Source organism: Anguilla rostrata, chromosome 11, assembly GCF_018555375.3.
Source record: "Anguilla rostrata isolate EN2019 chromosome 11, ASM1855537v3, whole genome shotgun sequence".
NCBI lineage: Eukaryota > Metazoa > Chordata > Actinopteri > Anguilliformes > Anguillidae > Anguilla > Anguilla rostrata.
Genome location: NC_057943.1, coordinates 17,505,496 through 17,523,383, shown reverse-complemented (window position 1 = coordinate 17,523,383; position 17,888 = coordinate 17,505,496). Strand labels below are relative to the sequence as shown.

Sequence of the window (17,888 nt, the reverse complement as noted above, 5' to 3'; positions counted from 1 at the left end):
ATGTTTTTGTCCGTTATAATGTCAACATTCGAGTTCAGCAGTGCTTCACACATGTCCATATACCACAGTTTGACAGCATTACTTAATTTAGGATGTCTGCAGGTGTAGTATTATGTATCCATTCACTTGTATCCTACAGGATGGTGTGGAAGATGCCACTGACTGCAATAAGGTGCAAACAGTATTTCTTAAACACGGGAACACAGCCCTCGATACAGAAAGTATGCAAAGGATTCGGACGTGAGTAGTGTGAGAGAGCATAGGCTACTAGTCCACTAAAAAGGTGACGTCATGCCCTAGATTCATGCCAAAATGAATGCCAAGACAATCTATAAAAAATTATAGGCATAATACTTAGTTGAGAAAAGTGGTGAATGTTTAAAGAGCCACCAGGGACTTCAACACACTGTTGTAATCAAATCTCTTATGGTGCTGTGGGTTTCAAACTAGGAAAGGACCATGTTCATTCTCAGTGATGCCCCACTGCCCCATGCAATTCCTGGGGTCAGCTAACCCCAGCTGTCAGTACCCAGTGAGCCCAAGTGGGATCAGATGTTATCTATCAGAGTCAATTTAACACAGAGTGTTTTACTGCATAGTGATGCCCAGGTCTATGCATAAACTAGCAACTGTACTTCCACTTTTGAACCCATTTTTTTTTATAGCAGTAGCCTGCTATGATGCAAATTAACAGGGAAAAAGGATAATCAGGTGTGACCCAGCAAGCAAAAAGGACCACTGGTGAATCTATCAGTGGGACAAGCATGACTGAGGTCATCAAATATTATATTATAAATAATTTTCTTAATCGGTTTTCTGGAAGATACATCTGCTTTTTAGTTTAATCTTCAAGAACAGTGAACTATTTACAAAGCTGGGATTTACAAAGCTTTGATATGCTGCATTTTAAACTTCAGTTACAAAAGTATAGTGAACTTCCCCAAAACTTTTCTGGCTTTTACTGGGCTCTCTAGCCAAGCCAGAAGAAAAACTCAGAAGTAAAACCACAAGCCCTCAATGGCAAACCAAGCGGACAAAGCAGCCATATGCCCAACACCATCTTTTGGACAACACGTTAAACCGAGGTCCTGATCATTAAAGATTCCATAACACTTACCACAAAGAGTAGGGTGTTCTGGCTAAATTAACAACCTGCCACTCTCCCCCTTATTCTCCCCCTCTCCACCGCAGCTGACAGGTGTTGAGCATACTGGTGCAAAATGGCTGGTCACGCATCACCCAGGTGTGTGCTACAAATTGGTGGTGTTTGCGGCGAGTTTTCCCTTATCACTGTGAAGCACTTTGAGTGTGCAAAAAGCGCTATGTAAATACAAGGCATAATTATTATAATGGCCGTGGAGGCATTATAATAAGGCTGAAATGGAAGGGAGACTCCTGTTGTCTTGGCCCCTTTGCCACTGGATACACGTGTCTGCTATGTCTGTTTGGTCACCAGACAGTGCAATGGTTTCCCCACTCTAACCACTGCTCAGTTACCAACCAAGAAATATAGCATTCACAAGCTAAATTTATTTAAATAAAAAAAAACTCCCCCTCAAATTGTTGTGCAGAAGAAATCTCTACCGACCAATGAAATGCTAATATGGTCACTGTCTTCGAGAAAAGAAATAGTTGCCACTTGCCCACATTCTCCTAAATCATCTGAGACTCTCTGCTGAAAAATATCCAGGGCAGTTTCAAGCCCTATCAGAGCGCCATAAACACGGTCTTTCCTGGAGGACAACTATTGAAAAAAAAACCAAGAACTGCAATGAACCAGGGCTTTAGCATGACATGCCAAACCAAGGCCCCATACTATCAGCTATGTATACATTTCCTGCTTGCTGGAAACATGAGCTGAAGTATCACTGCACCCCTGCAATCTCTGTACATTCTGACCAAATGTTCTCAAACAGGTCCGGGTGTAAACAAGCTCTGAAACAGCTGATGCTTGCAACCTGGAGATCTTCAAATGATGTGAAATACAGGTGAAACAGACTGTAAAGCGGCATACAATATTGGTGCCATTCTTTCTTCCTTCTTAACATGATTTGTTCATAGGTGTTCACTCTTTTCGGATAAGCAGTTCAATACCCGACAGTGCGCATACTTTATTTTAAAATTCATTATAGTAATTTCTGTATTTGTATTTGTTTTCTGCAGATGTCTTAACAATGTGCAGTTTGACTATTGGTATTCGTATACAATAGACATTTTTCTTCATAAATTTCCAAAAGATGGTAGGTCATCTGTATGATTCAAAACTGGAGAAATAAAAATGGCATTTACGTCATTCAATAATCATAATTACTCATAATACTATTTCTGGTCAAGTTGACTGCAATTAGTTCTCAAATTACACATACAGTTACTCTTTAAATATAGAATTACAAGGAATTTAAAATGTTTAAGATAATTTTTATTTTAATAAATTGTTAGTAACTATGCTGTAATGTTTAAAGATTTAATAACTCACCGTTTCAAAGTATAAACATTTAAAGAATTTAGTCCAAATGCCCATCCATATTCTGCACAATAAAATATTATAAGTGTTTAAAACAGTATCAGCCAGTATACAGAAAAAAAGATTTTATTTAGAATTCCTTCTTAGTTATCTAACAAGTCTTGGTGGTGTCTGCTGTATCCATAAAAGCACCCATGAGACACCACAGGCATGGAGCAACACAGTTGCAGGTGTAGCAGGGGTTAATGAGAGAGACTCAGGTGATAGATTCATGGAGGTAGTGAGAGACAGGCTGGAGGTATGGTGGGACCCATTGCCTGCTTCCCAGAAAACCCCACGAGCGAAACGGAGGATGAGGAAACTGAAAGGAACAGGGAAACATTTCATTTCAAACCCACATGGCTCCTGCTGTCTGTCTGTCCGTCCACCTTTTTCTGCCAAGGTCACAAATGACCCACATCTGGCTCCAACGCAGGGTGACGAAGGGGGCGGGGCTTTTGCTCCACCCTGATTCAAGAAGCTTTTTAAATTTCAACTGATAACTTCCTACAGAATGACCTCCTATGTGAGTGTGTGTGTGAGAGTGTGAGTGTGTGTGTGTGTGTGTGAGGCAGAGAGAGAATATGAGGGCGTGAGTGCGTGTATGCGAGTGCGAGAGTTCCTCTAGGCTTCTTTGCTGAAGGATTTTTTGATACATGTGTGAAATGCTTGAGACATGGCTAATAAAACAGGGAGAAAAAGGTAAAAACAATAACAGAATCTTCCATTTCCTTCCCCTCCTTCCAGACAACAGAGTGTGGGAGCTCACGGGACACGTATGGGGCTGGAGGCGCATCCACTTCAGGAGGGGTCAGGGGCAGGATCGGGGGGCAGGGTGAAGATGGGCCGAGCCCCACCTAGCCCCTCTCTAGTTCTCCTCTCCATTTTCCCCGGGGCCCTTAATTATCCGCTTGTTGCCTCGCTTCCCTGCTGGCCCACGGGGTTTGGCGAAGGCCTGCTTGAAGGCCTGCTGTTTGGGATGAATCTCCTCATACAGCAACTCCTCTGTGAGCTCTGCCCCACTGTCGATCTCCATCTGCGCATGCACACCCGCACATACACACACACAGCACACACGCGCGCACACACACACACACACACACACACACACACGCACACACAAAGATGAAATAAAAGAGCAAGTATGAGAAGCTTATATTCCTCCATGGTCTAAACTCTGCTAATGTGTGATTTATTGTAAAAGTAGGCCAGGGGTAATCTAAACGTGAAGTGCATATAACTTCAACGGTCAACCTGTCAGTACAAGCAGATTTATTCAGGTTACCTTAATACTAATTTATAGGATTGGGGAGGTGGCAGGGTCAAGTGTGGAAAAAGGACACAAAACAAGGATAGGGTACGGAATAAGGACTGCATGGAGACTGCATTAGGGGTAGAATTAGGGAAGGCAGTGATGGGATCTGGTGGAGTGGTATCTGTTCTTAACCTTTTTAGCGATCTCCAGATGGTAGTCCCGCTCCACCTCATCCAGCAGTCGACTCTTACAGCTGGAGTACAGCATCCTCTCTTTAATGCTGCAGCTGTATCCAGGCATGGAGTAGATAAAGACTGAGACAGAGGAGAGAGAGAAACACGTGAGTGACAAAATGGCCACTGACAGGAGAACTGTCTCCTGTCCAATGAATGAAAAAAGGGGATACACTTGAGTACAATCCCTATTTACAAAGCAGTATGGAAATTAGTGGTCTTCATCTGTAACATTTGTTTCATTGGAATGGAGGATAATTGGCTGGATAATCTGCATCATTATTGTATCTGTACTTGTGTACTCTACCACTGTTGCACAATTTGAAATGTATCTTCCACTGTATGTGAATACTGTTGTATGGGTTGCCCATTCTGTTAGCTGTATAATGAATCTAACAAAGAGAATTGAGGCAGAGAACAGAACTGACCCACAGACTCTAGGTAGTCCCCTTCATGGGAGTGCTTATAGAGGAAGAAGTGGTATCGCGGCGTGTCTGTGGGGATCCTCCGCGGCAGCTCGCTAACTTCTGTGGGGTTGGTGTGCACCAACTCAATGGTCTCTCGCTCTGTGTCCAACCGCTAGCACACACGGAAACACAGCAATGTGAGTAATGTTCCTGTCAGCCACGCCCTCACACAGAAATACGTCATAATAATTAATTTTAATGCCATAGCATTAGGACCCACATGTATGACTGAAACCATGGATGAAAATATTTCACCATTTCACTTTCTTGTTTTTTCTCCAGTATGAATGAAATGCCAAAATTGGCTTATGAACGATAGCTCTGACTGTCTGAAATGAGACTTCAGCATAACTTAAAAACACATAAACTGTTCACAACATAAACAATAATGACTGAATCAAAGCTGAACTCTTGTACTGAAGTACTTCAATAACCAAGGGTGGATAAGTCAATTTCACATCTAAGAACTCTGCCACACAAATACATGTATTACTCATATGAATGCAGTCAAACCAGGCTGGAATTCTGCAGAATTTCTTAAGTACTCTAATAAACACTTCTGTGGAAGTCAATTTTAGAAGAAGCCCATTTGTGTGAGGGCTCCCCCTGGTGTCTCACCAGCTGTATGTAATTGATGCGTCTCTGTGTGAGCTGTTGCAGGGCATGCCGGGCCTCTTCCTGCAGGGGGAATGCAAGGCCCTGCAGTGTCTGGTGCTTACTCTCCACGCTGATCTCTGTCTTCACCTGCAGGGGACGACAAACACAAACGGATGCGCTCAGTCCCTCTGCCAGGAACAAGCAGTTAAATACTATTCAATACCTGCAGGGGGCAGTCAAACCCACATAGTCATACAGACATCTGTCTCATACAGTACAATGCAGGAGCAGGGTGGGAGAGACACACCTTCACACGGCCAGCGGGCCTATCTGCCCGCCTGCGCTCATCCTGGGGCGGGAGGTGGGGGAGACAACTGGGTTATGCATAAACACAGACATACACGTACACACAGCACAAACACACAACATAAACACACACACACACACACGTACACACAACACAAACACACACACACAGCACAAACACGCAAGTACACACAACACAAACACACACACACACACACACAAACACACATACTGTACACAGATGTGCACACACGAGAGGAAGGTGATCAATCAGACAGAGGTGTGTATCTGATTGACCAGGGGTGACCCAGCGGACCCAAATTCACCCGTGTCTGTGGCAAATTATCCTCTTCATTACTCCTCAAGGCAAATTGAAGATGACTGACAGCTATGTTATGTCAGCTCTCTCTCCCACCACAGTGATCACTCACCACTGATTCTACAATCGACTCTACCTGTTCAAAATGCCTCAGGGTCTACCTGTCTTACAATTCACCATTTAAAAAATGAATCTGTGTCAGAATCCAGGCTATCAGTCAGAATCTAATGTATGAATACCTGTGAGAGGCCAGAGAGCTGATCATAGCACATGACAGGCTGTCCAGACTCAGGTCAGATTGATAAATGTTGTGTCCATGCATTGTTCACACAGTGCACACCGCACACGGTGCTCAAACACAGAAAGTAGTGCACATACTGCAGGAATGTGGAATAACTTACCCGCACAACCCTGTCCTACAAGAACAGGATCACAGTAATTACACAGCTGATATGCACACACAAGCTGTTACGTTTGATATGTTAAGAATATACCAAAGATGGCATTACTACTCCAAATGGCATGCACAGACTTATGAGATGCTTTGTGATAAACATCCCAGTGAGAGGGAATCTGTCAATCAAAGCACCATTCATTTATTTTTCTTCCAGCAGTTAATCACAGCAACAAATTAGATCTTAAACAAATCTGACTCCACCACTGTTGTCCTATGATGTAAGCTATATTTCACTAAACTGATGAAACTGAAGAAAAAATCATTTTCTATGGACATACTGCCTAATCAATATTAACTTGATTACCATCTCAGTCCCACATACTGCATGTAGGAACTGGTAAATAATAACTTTACAGAAGTGGTGAGAATTAGGGTTGCCATTTTCAGATCACCAGTCAATATTTTTCTCATCAACTAAAAATGTACAGTGCTACCATGCTATTCTGGTGCCATTACACTATTATACATTACACAGTATAATAATGCTTTATTACCATATACTGCACCGCAGTTATTAAATATTAAATAGTTATTCAAAAAAAAAAAAAGTTTTACTTCAAGTTGTGCACCATCATTATTTACACAGGCAATGGTTTTCCCTGGTTTTTGTCTTTCCTGCACCTCGATATCTTTGGCCTGTGGTTTTTACATCATGGGAGCACTATTCAGCATTGGGTATTTCCACTTGTTTCTCTTTGTATTTTGATTTGACTTCAGAATTTTGGCAAGTCAGACTGATTGACATCAGTGTAGGTGATACTGAGGGGGACAGAACAGGAGTATGACCAGGGCATGGATGTACTTAATTTCAACATAATAAACAGTGGGCTAGTTTTTGTTTTTTTTGTTTTTTTTTAAATTAAACACAATTGAGAGAGGGCCATATTTTAAACTTCACACAACTTTTAGGCACATGCAATAAAACATTTTTAGTTATACACAGAACAGAAAGAGGATGGTTTTTGTTGAGTGCATTGGCAAGTGTATCTTGCTTGGCTAACGGATACTGAAAGCTGAAAGAACTGAAAGTACAGGAATGAGTTGCAAGACTGTCACTTTATCAACATCATATCACTCTGTTCCTCTCTGCTGTCAGCATCAGTAACGTGCAAACCCGTCACCTCACACTTTCAAAATTGGTTCATTCACGTAAAGCTGTTTTTGACCATATAAGGTTTCATTAAATCTAACTTCATTCCACAGGGGCAGGGAGAATCAAAACTCCTTGTCAGGTCCTATTTGTGCTGATCTGAGAGCAGCTCAGGGTGCACCATGGCTTTCTTCAGCCATTGAGTGCCAGCTTTGCAGCCTCTCTCACCTCATTGATTTTAATTTGCTGAAGCTCCCGTTCAGCTGCTGTCAGCGGTGCAGGGGCAGAGCAGGAGGCCACGTGCCGCTTGTATCCCTGGAGGCAAATGTCTTCCTGGGGGTCACCGGAAATCAGAAGTGAGGGGACCAGAAGTTACATAGGAATGAGATTTGTGAAGTTACAAATACACCACTGAATGAACAGACGATCCTCTTAAGAGGTTCCTAATGGCACACCACACTCACTTCCACTATCACATCAGTTTTTCCAGATTTCTGAACACCCAAGCTACATTTTTTATTTCAAAAACCAATGATGGGATAGAGGAGTTATTCCTTTCAGAATATCTCATCTCATACCTCTGTTGTGCCAAACAATTCATCTTTGACATGACCCCCGCCAAATTCTTTCTTCACTGTGGCCCGAGTGGCAGCATACAGCATCTTCTGCCTCACCTGAGGAGGGAAGAGTGGGGCATTACCAGCTGCACACCACTGTGATTAAGGTGCATGCATGCACACCTGCACATGCATCACCTCACCCACACATACATCTGCACACAAACACTCGCCCAACATCAGACACTTAATACAGTGTTTTTGCAAGAGTGTGCTTTTTGAGAGTGCCTTCAGTCTTTTTCTGATTCTGTGATGTAGCACTGCATTTTAGGAAGCAGGCAGCAGTGCAAGGAACTATGCTGCATCACATATTTTGGTGCACATCACATGATGTTCAGGACAGAGGTATTTAAAATACTCGTTTCCTTCTTCATGAACAAGAGCAGAAGTTATCTATTGAAGTGAAAGAAATTACTTCAGCGTGTACTTCAACAACTGAATAACTGTCCTCATAACGATACAGAAGCCTTGTGTGTGTGTGTGCAACCATGTGTGCATGTGTGTGTGCACGCATGCATGTGTTTTGTGTGTTTTGCATAGCTGTTTTACCGGAGACTGGTCAGGTGACCAGGAGATGAAAATCCACTCATAGCCCTGAGCATTCTGGGAGTCCAGCCGATAAAGGACATAGCATGGCTCCATCTCGTCCAGAAGAGGAAGCAGAAAGTGGTCATAGTCCCGGTCCCAGCTCTGTGACGGCTCTCTGTAGGCCCCCAGCACCAGCTGCTCTGAAACACAGAGCACACCTCACCTCACACCAACACTCTGACACTGAGATGCATGATCTGTGACACACCAAATGACAAATACACTAAAAAAACATGGTTTCATCACACCATCTGGGATTTAGCATGCTAAGTCTCCTCTGCTCAGTGAGTAGAATTCATCAAACGGACACAAGCTACTTCTTCTTCCATTGAGCTTGTCACACATGTTGACTTTTGAGAGTCAAATTTAGTACCTCTAATTTTAACATAGCCATTGACACTATGACGCGCTAAAACACAATAGAACAGACTAAAGGAGACAAAATAACGTTACAAAAGACACTGAGTTCTGGAAGAATATAAACCTTTGCAGCGGATGTACATTGTTGTAATGAAATCATATTTATAAATAAGTGACCAATTTTAAATGTTTTATAAAAGCAATTTGACTCCTGAGCGGATTGCTTACTGCATCATAAAAATATTTTTATGACTTGGTTGGCTACAGGCTCTTGGGTACATGACGCTCGAATGACACAAAACCTAGCCAATATTGACAGCCACAAGCTCATGAGTTCCCCATTTCTTTCAGTTAAAAATGCACATGAGCTCAAACTGTAAGCTCCCCAAGGAACGATTCAACCCTGACCATCAAATTTACCCCCCTGATCTCACTGCCGTCAAACACAGACACTCCCTCTGTCATCTCTCCAGTCTAATATAATCTCTCATCCCTTACCTCATCCCATGCACTTGGCTCAAGTTTCTTTCTCTCTCTCTCCCCCTCTCGCTCCTGCTCTCTCTGTGTCAACACTTTCGACTTAAATGACAGCACTATCGGTCTCTCTCTGGGCATCATTTAATTATTCATCCAGAAATGAATCCCCCCTTCTTCCAGTACATAGAAATCAGATCTTACTCTCGCTATCTCAAGCACACTCACAAAGACACAGGCAGACATTTAACATACACATATGGTCATATGCATTTACACACCCACGCAGTGAGTGGCAGCTGCATGCGTGATGCACAGAGGATGCAGGGTCTCCGGTTACTCTGGTTCTGGTGAGCTGCAGTAACTAAGAGGCTGTGAGCTGATCCGTTCCGATCAGCTCTAACATTACGCCTTGTTCCTGCTTAAAGCTACTGCTCCGTACAGAAGCCATCTTTAAGAAAACTGCTGAAGCTAGTCCTAAATTGCCATGCCGTGCACCTACAATATGTGCCGTGCTATTTTCTTAGATCCACTATTACTGAGAACTAATGTTGCAATGTCTTCAAAACAACACAAATGTGATACACTGATCATTTTGATTTTGAATACTTTAAAGTTTTCACCATAATGTCTAATAACTAATAACTTATGATCGCTAAACCAAGGGCTTTTAATCAAGCAATACTTCGGTGATCACAGTCAAATAACAAAAGATATCTTTCAACACTCTCATCTTCAGCCTGAACACAGAAAGTGCACAGACAGCTCACTGTTACCTCACATCTCAGGCTGCAAGCTCTCATCTCCCTCCATCGCTCACTATTATATTACTTTTAGGCATTTGGCAGATGCTCTTTTCCAGAGAGACTTACACAGCGTACATTTTTTCACTATGACCTCCAGTGTCCTGCTGTGAGGACCTTTCCCTCACTAGAAGCTAATGGCCACTGTGAGCTCAGTGACACTGACACAATTAGCTCTCTCTGTCCCTACCTAAGGGAACCAAGAATACTCATATCCTTACTATAGGGAGCAGCCTAAGCTGACCAGCTGGATGTTCTGCAGTGTCTAACTTACTTCATGGATGGAAATAGTCAGTTCCATGCAGGGGAAACAAACCCCTGTCCTTGTATACACACTGCACACTGCTGACAACAGTTATCTGGTGTTGCTATGGAGAAATAACGGACCCATAAAGGTCCTCGCCTCTTTAGTTGTATTCTTTTGATGTCTACTATCTGTAAGCCTGCCTGTTTGAAAGATGAGAAGTCTCTAAGCTATGTTGTAGTGAAGTAATGTCAAATAACAGAAATTATAGTGCAGTGACCCCAAATGGCACAAGCACAACCACAGATTACAAATAAAAGTCACGTTTGTTTGGTAATATTGGGTAATTCAATGTTAGGTAATTCTAGTTGGGTACATGAGCTGATGTAGAGTAATTGAGCTCATTTTGATCCTACCAAATCCCTGATCCAATTCAAAAGACTGAGCCTGGCACCATCCAACTTGGCACCTCTGGGTGACCCAGCCAGCTCCACTCTGGGTCCAGTTCTGGTTCTCCCCAAACACACACTCACACATACACCCTGTGTCCTTGGGGGTGAAGGGGGGGGGGGTTTCCCTGATGCTCTCTCAGCAGCAGCTGCTATTCTGAGCACCATACATTCCAGCACCAGCACAGACACATTCTTTCCACCAGCCATTCAAACAGCCAGGGCAGACATGCACAAACACATGTGCGCAATCTCTGTGTTTCAGCCAGAAACACAAACATACACAAACAACACACAATCTCTCTCTCTCACACACAAACACAACTACATTCAAAGACACAGAGCAGACACACATTCACCCATATAGACGTATACAATACGGAGGGAGATCAGTTCTGTAACACTGTTCCACTTCAGAGTGAAGCTGGTGATGTGGAGCCAGGCAGTCACTAATCATTTGGACAGCGCAGCCAAAGTCATCGTGTTTACAGTGAGAGGTCTGTCACCACGGCGACTCGAGAACAGACCAGCATGTGACCAGAGCAGTCAGCCAATCAGTGGGACTCAGCTTAAAAAACAGCATTACCCCACACTCCAGGAGACCAGGGACCCCAAATACACCAGGGCACCAAGATACCTAGGGTCATCGCAAAGACAGCTTGCATATTCCCCTTGACCTCAACAGCCACTTCACTTCAGCTCAACACTTCTCTTACCGAACAGCCCAAGATGATACAAAATACTATCATTCATTCATTCCCTTTCTCCCTGCCTGACCAATGACAGCCTCATGTGCCCATGAAAGTGGTCATATGACTACAAGATTTTCTGGTGAGATACATTGTCAAATAATAATGTAATGTAATGTAAAATAACATTCTTATTTGTTAAATATTTTTATTTGTTAATATTTTCACACTTTCAAACTTGTTTAAAAAACAAAAGTCCCCTAAAAGCACAGATAAGTGACACCATCAGGCCCCCAGAATCCCAGTACCACCGATATCAGCTCACTCATATCTACAGCCTTCCTGAATATAAGCAACCAAACACTGTTACCTGACACACAAAGACAGACATACGGAAAAACAAAAGACATGCAAGGCAGGCAGCCAGTTAGACAGACAGACAGACAGAGCATCTGACCTCGGACATTCTCCACCAGACTCTGTGTTTAAAACAGATTGCGAAATCTGTTTATTGTTAAACTCAGCAATACTTAGACAGCACCTAATCTCCATTCTCAAGAAATGAGTCAACAGAAAATAGGCACGCATGGAGAAAGATTCTGAATTCTGTTACTCATTGATAAATACAAAGAAAAACATTCGAACAGATGAATTTATTGAAATTATCTCCAAAAATATATTTTAGACTTACTAATACATGAATCAAAATTTAAAAAATAAAATAAAATATACATATAGGCAGACAAAAGTGACAATTGTGAAAATTCCACTTTGCTATTTTGCCCCATAACTACACTTGTTACATGAGTTAAGTTAAAGGGTTAGAGAATGCAATCATTTTCCACTGAAAAACTAATTTATCAAATCTTTTTAGGCGGCTGTCTACTCACCGTCCTGGATGACCACCTTGATAAGCCTCACAGACCCGGCTCTCGCCTTGGCCAGGAACTCCTTCAGCTCTGTCGTCGCTATGAGAACCAGAAACATGATGGGGTCAGTTTGCCCCAAAAACAGCTGAGCAAAACACTCCTCGCACTAAGACAAATCACACCCTCCTGGACAATATATGCAGGGGGCGAACAAGCAAATGTACAGTGTTTGAGAAGTGTATATGGTATTGCGGGTGTATATTTGCGGCAGCTGAAACTGTATGTGCAAGAGAGTGTTCACTCATGAGTGTATGAGTCTGTGAGGGACACTGTGTCTCAGTAATTAGGACAGGAGCATGTGATCCGTCAGAGAGAACCTGATCCCCCCATTCCCAAATTTAGCTGCCATTCGCTCACGGCAGGGCCTCAGGTGACAAGGGGTGGGGACAGCACCCTGCCCTCCCCCCAGGGACCTGTCAAGAGTGAAGTTAACCACCCAACAAATCAAAGAAATGGGAAATAATAGCTAACATGTATTATTTTTACCAAAACATTTGACAACACAAAGACATAATGGAAAGCCTGCCCAATCATATATTTCATTAAAGATGTGGGTCACAGGTGCACTGGGAATATCAATATGAATGACATGATGAATATGCCCAGTTTTCTAGAAAAGTCAAATCTGTACATAAACCTATGATGCTCCAGCATTTCTCTACTGGTTAATGTGTTACTATGGAAGGGTACATATAATATTAAATAAAACACACGGGAAAATTCTGGTTGAATAGCTACTTTCTTTCATAATGATACTTTTATCCAGCAGAAACTAAGGGAAGTGTGGGTTGGGAATCCAAATGTATGAGATAATGTCAAAAGTTTGATGAAGGAATGTGATTCCTGTACTATTTCAAGGTACAGGTGCTTTCTATTAATAAAACTTTTGGCATTAGGCTACTTAAATTGTTGTAAGTTTGTCAAAATTTCTGATTTATATTTTTCATAAGGATTAGGATTAGGATTAGGATTAGGATTAGATTAGGTTAGGATTGTTACAACTTTGGGAGAGTAGCATTGATCATATTTTCAAGATACAAGATTGATGAAGCCTATAACTTTTCATTCTAAAGAACTTCTCATTCTAATTTTAAGACTTAGGTATCTGTGTACTATAGAGACATTGACCATTGCTTTGCAGGGCTGTTCTGATTACTGTTCCCCATGCTCTGGCTCAAGGTAATCCAACACATCCTTGGCATGAATGATTAAGGAACAGGTAACCCAGGAGAGACACACAGAGGTAGTGGAATGCCACACACATCCGTCTCTGCACTCCGGTTACTGCTGACCTCAGCCGCAGCAAGGGGTCATATGCAATCTAGCCACCTGGGCACACTGCTGCACACACATGTGCAACCAATCCTGAATGGATGCATGTAACGGGTGTGCACCACACACACACACACACACACACACACATGTGCACACACAAACATGCATGTGCACACACACCCACACACATGTCACACAGGGGGTAGACACATGGTACTGGATACTACTGTGATTTCAATTACCTAAAATTTTTAACCAGGCAATTAATCAACGATCCAAAAAACATTCAATAAACCTGAATATAAACAAACAAATGTATGTGCATTTCTAAAGAATAATGACAGGTATGACATACATTTTTGTAGCTCAGTTTTATACTTAAAATGTGTCTAGCCAATATTATTGAGCTCTTGATTTTTTGCTGGCTCTTCAAAGCACATCTAGAAATCATTTGATTATTACAAACTGTTTTTCAACACATTTAAGGTTTTAAGTCTTAAGGTTTTACATTTTACTCATTCAGGGCAACAACGGTCAGACTAAAAAGCCTTCATTAAAAAGAGTAGGCCTACATCTCACATTCTAAATGTTTGGGAGATCCTTGATGCTTTGTTAAAAAAGTTAAAAAAAACAAGCCCATTGGGGAGGTGGAAGTTATGCACCTTTTTCTAAATCTTTGCCTCCACTTCCTGATCTCACAATAACAGTGCCTCAGATGACTGAACTGCACCCTGCTCCCTATCTGCCATACATGCACACATTCCCCTCCCTTATAAAGACACAAAGTACATGTATCAATTAAATAAAAACAGCTGCTATTAGTGGCCTGTTTGATGGCACTTCCAGCTAAAGTACTAACCCACACTGCTGTGGTTCATCCCATTTATTTTGACTGCTGACCATGTCAAAGTTAACTGTGGCCAGTGTCTGTTAGGCCCAAGCACAGTTCACCATAGCATTACCCCCCAGGAAGGGGGGGTTCTAGTGTCAGGGTAGTCCCTGCCTCAGCACACAATAACAAGGTCTCTAATCAAATTGACAGCTCTAGCTGACCTGTTCCTGTTGCGTAATGGTACAGTCCATCAGTACAAAGACTGTGCAACTCTGCTGGTGGTAGGCAAAATGACAAGAAGTGGCAGCTGGCTGCATGCATTTCAGAGGATATGTGTCCTGCTCTGACCTGGCTCAAATCATTTATTTGTGGCACTTTAATCATTTTGCAACCAGTACAATTTCTGAATACTAATGTATTATCACCAATATTATGAGCAAAGTTTGCTTTCATGTTTGCTAACTTCTGCTTTGTAAAATGTGAATCCAGACTTTACATTTACATCCAGCCAGTCTTTACATTTTACTGGCATGGAAAGTGTTAAAGTATTTCAAAAACCAGTATACCCCAGGTCGGATATCAATGTGCATTCTCCATAATTAACCAAAATTATTTCATCAATGAGAAAGAACTGAAATTATGATATAGCATTCCAAATTTGAAGAAAAAAAGAAGCAAAAATAGGGAATAACACACTTCAATTTTACTGCCTATGACCTCAACATGCTTTGTTTCTGAATTTCTACTATAATTTGACTTGGAAAGAAAAGGTTCCAGCACAGATTACACAGCCAGTTCTGGAGATATTAGTGATCAAAGTTGATCTGGCCCTGCCCACCCTACCTTTCCAGCTGAATCTGAACACCGAAGAGCTATTCTGAAGCTTATACACAGTTATGCCAGAAAAGTATGGAACAATATTAGTAAAATGGAATTAATTATTCAGACATTAATCAGAACTTACTGGGCCTCCAAAGTGTTACATCCCATTGAGACACAATCACTATTTAGACATGAGCCGTGGTTTTGTCCACAACCCACTTAATTTATGCAATACATTTTCTGCAACCCACACCTTATTAAAATAAAGACTGAATTATGTTCAAATACAGAATTTGTTTTAAAGATAATGCTAAAATAACTGCATGTAGCCTACTATGTCGTGCAGGGAATGTAATAGATAAGTCTAATTGGACTGGCCTGAATGTCAGTGGAAAGTGTGACATGAACTTACTTTTCATGTGTCATTTCACAATCCTCCTCACAGTTTAAGAAAAATATCTGAAAGGTGTTGATTTCAATTAAACTTAATTAGCATTGTGTTATGAAGTACCATTACACCGGTGTACACATAGATAAAACGATGAACACGTTCGTTGGCAATATAGGCTACTCATAACCAAAATGATACAATAAAATAAAAATGATATTAAGCTGTGTGTGTGTGTGAAAACATTAATACAGGACCCGATCATAAACGCAATACAACAAGTAATTTCACCCGCAACCAGTCAGAAGTAAGACACTTTCCTAGTGTGATTTTTGCCGCGTTTACATGACACAACCTTGCCCAGTTTCTCTATAATTCTGCTTTTCACCAAGGCACGACCATTGACTTAATTGAGGTCCTTCGTTCAAGACGAATATCGCATGTCATGTACACGTTCTTTTTACTTGATACAAACGCACATTAGAGGGGAAATATATCCATGCAGCCAACATCATGTTTTGTTCAGTAGAGTAACTTACTGTCACCAACCGGAATGCACCCAATACTTGACTATAATTAATTCATTTTTTGTTAGACAGAAAACCGTTAACCTAACTTTGAGCTTCCGGTAGTAGGGCGCATCCTGTCAAAGACTTCGCGGGTGCACTTACTTCCCTCAGACAGTAGTCAATACATTTTTTAAACTCCATTTGAAAACCGTAACGTTATTGCACTGACCACTTCCATGATATAACTCATTAATTCTCGAGGCGAATCTAACTAAGAAATTAACAAACTGACATTTCTACCAATTGGATAACGGGAGAGTGGCGCCTTACCGTGAATTCCCGTTTGGTGGGCCATTGCAAAATAATCTTCTAATAATTTTTCAGTGCTGACAATCTGTAAAAATGCTTTAATTCTTGCGCGTGTATCCTCCCCCTTACACTCCTTTTTCCACTGTCTATTACTTGTTAACTCGTCTTGTCACATCTGTGAGGTTGCGGCAAAGAAGAAGCAACTCGGCCGCTCTCACTTCCGGATCTGTGTCGTCACTGGCCGCAGCTAAATTTGGGGATTGCAGATGCAGTTTCGCGGCAAACTACTCTTAACATCAAGTTTAATAACTTTTTGATAGAGTGAGCTTTAATGTGTCTGGATACATAGCCCACGAAGAGGAATTAAATCCTTAACTGAACTGTCACCAAATTATTTCCCTGGTAGTTACAAGGTTATTGAATTGTTTCTCCTACCGAAATAAAACATAGCTATACAGTGGATATACAGACGGGTGACAAATTAAAGGAAAACCCAACGTGAAGTGTCTTAGTAAGGTGTTGGGCCGCCAACACCTTTAATGCACCTTGGCATAGATTCTACACGTCTCTGGAACTCTACTGGAGGGATGGAACACTTCTTCCAAAAGATATTCCCTCATTTGGTATTTTGATGATAGTGGTGGAGAGCGCTGTCTAACACATTGGTCCAAAATCTCCTATAGGTGTTCAACTGGGTTGAGATCTGGTAAGGCCATATAAAAATATTTCACATAATTTGAAAAACACACCCCAGGATGTAAGTCTTTTGATAAAATGAGACTAGTAACCTATACCAAATAAGTTAATGGACAGAGGAAGGTGTGGAGAAAGAAAGGAGCTGCTCATAAGCCACAGAACCCCCCTCCCCTTTCATCTGTGATCTTCATAGTGTTACGGCTTGGGCATGTATGGCTGCCAACTGAACTGGCTCACTTGCCTTCCTTGTGATGATGTGACTGCTGATGTCAGCGGCAGGATGAATTCTGTAATGTACAGAAACATTTTATATGCTCAGATCCAAACAAATGCCTCAAAACTCATTGGACAGTGCTTCACCTTGCGGCAGAACAATGACCCCAAACACACCGCTAAAGCAACCAAGGAATTTTTCAGGGCCGAATTGTGGAATGTTCTTGACTGGCCAAGCCAATCACCCATCCTGAATCCAACTGAACAAGCGTTTAATTTCCCTTTGACAAGAGTGAAGGCAAAAAGCCCCAGAAACAAACAGGAACTGAAGATGGCTGTAGTACAGGCCTGACAGAGCATCCCCAGGGAAGATAACCAGCATCTGGTGATGTCTAAGGGTCACAGACTTCAGGCAGTCTATGTATATGCAGGGGTGACATAGCTCAGGAGGTAAGAGCGATTGT

General features: G+C 41.8%; 1 protein-coding gene across 4 annotated transcripts; it reads right to left on the bottom strand.

Annotated features, from left to right (window-relative positions):
- Window positions 1–2,574: 2,574 nt before the first annotated feature.
- LOC135234140 (twinfilin-2) lies at window positions 2,575–16,758 on the bottom strand. Of its 4 annotated transcripts, XM_064298400.1 has the most exons (11): window positions 16,537–16,758; window positions 12,342–12,419; window positions 8,394–8,572; window positions 7,806–7,901; window positions 7,456–7,560; window positions 6,082–6,096; window positions 5,363–5,404; window positions 5,077–5,202; window positions 4,420–4,570; window positions 3,951–4,072; window positions 2,575–3,539 (listed from the first exon to the last, which is right to left on the bottom strand). In XM_064298400.1, exons 1-11 carry the CDS (start codon window positions 16,559–16,561, stop codon window positions 3,372–3,374), a joined length of 1,107 nt encoding a protein of 368 aa, XP_064154470.1. In that variant the 5' UTR covers window positions 16,562–16,758; the 3' UTR covers window positions 2,575–3,371. The 4 variants fall into 4 exon arrangements, with proteins under 4 accessions (XP_064154470.1, XP_064154471.1, XP_064154475.1 ...); XM_064298401.1 differs by lacking the exon at window positions 5,363–5,404; XM_064298405.1 differs by lacking the exon at window positions 16,537–16,758 and having other exon boundaries at window positions 8,394–8,567; window positions 12,342–12,657.
- Between the last annotated feature and the right edge of the window lie 1,130 nt (window positions 16,759–17,888).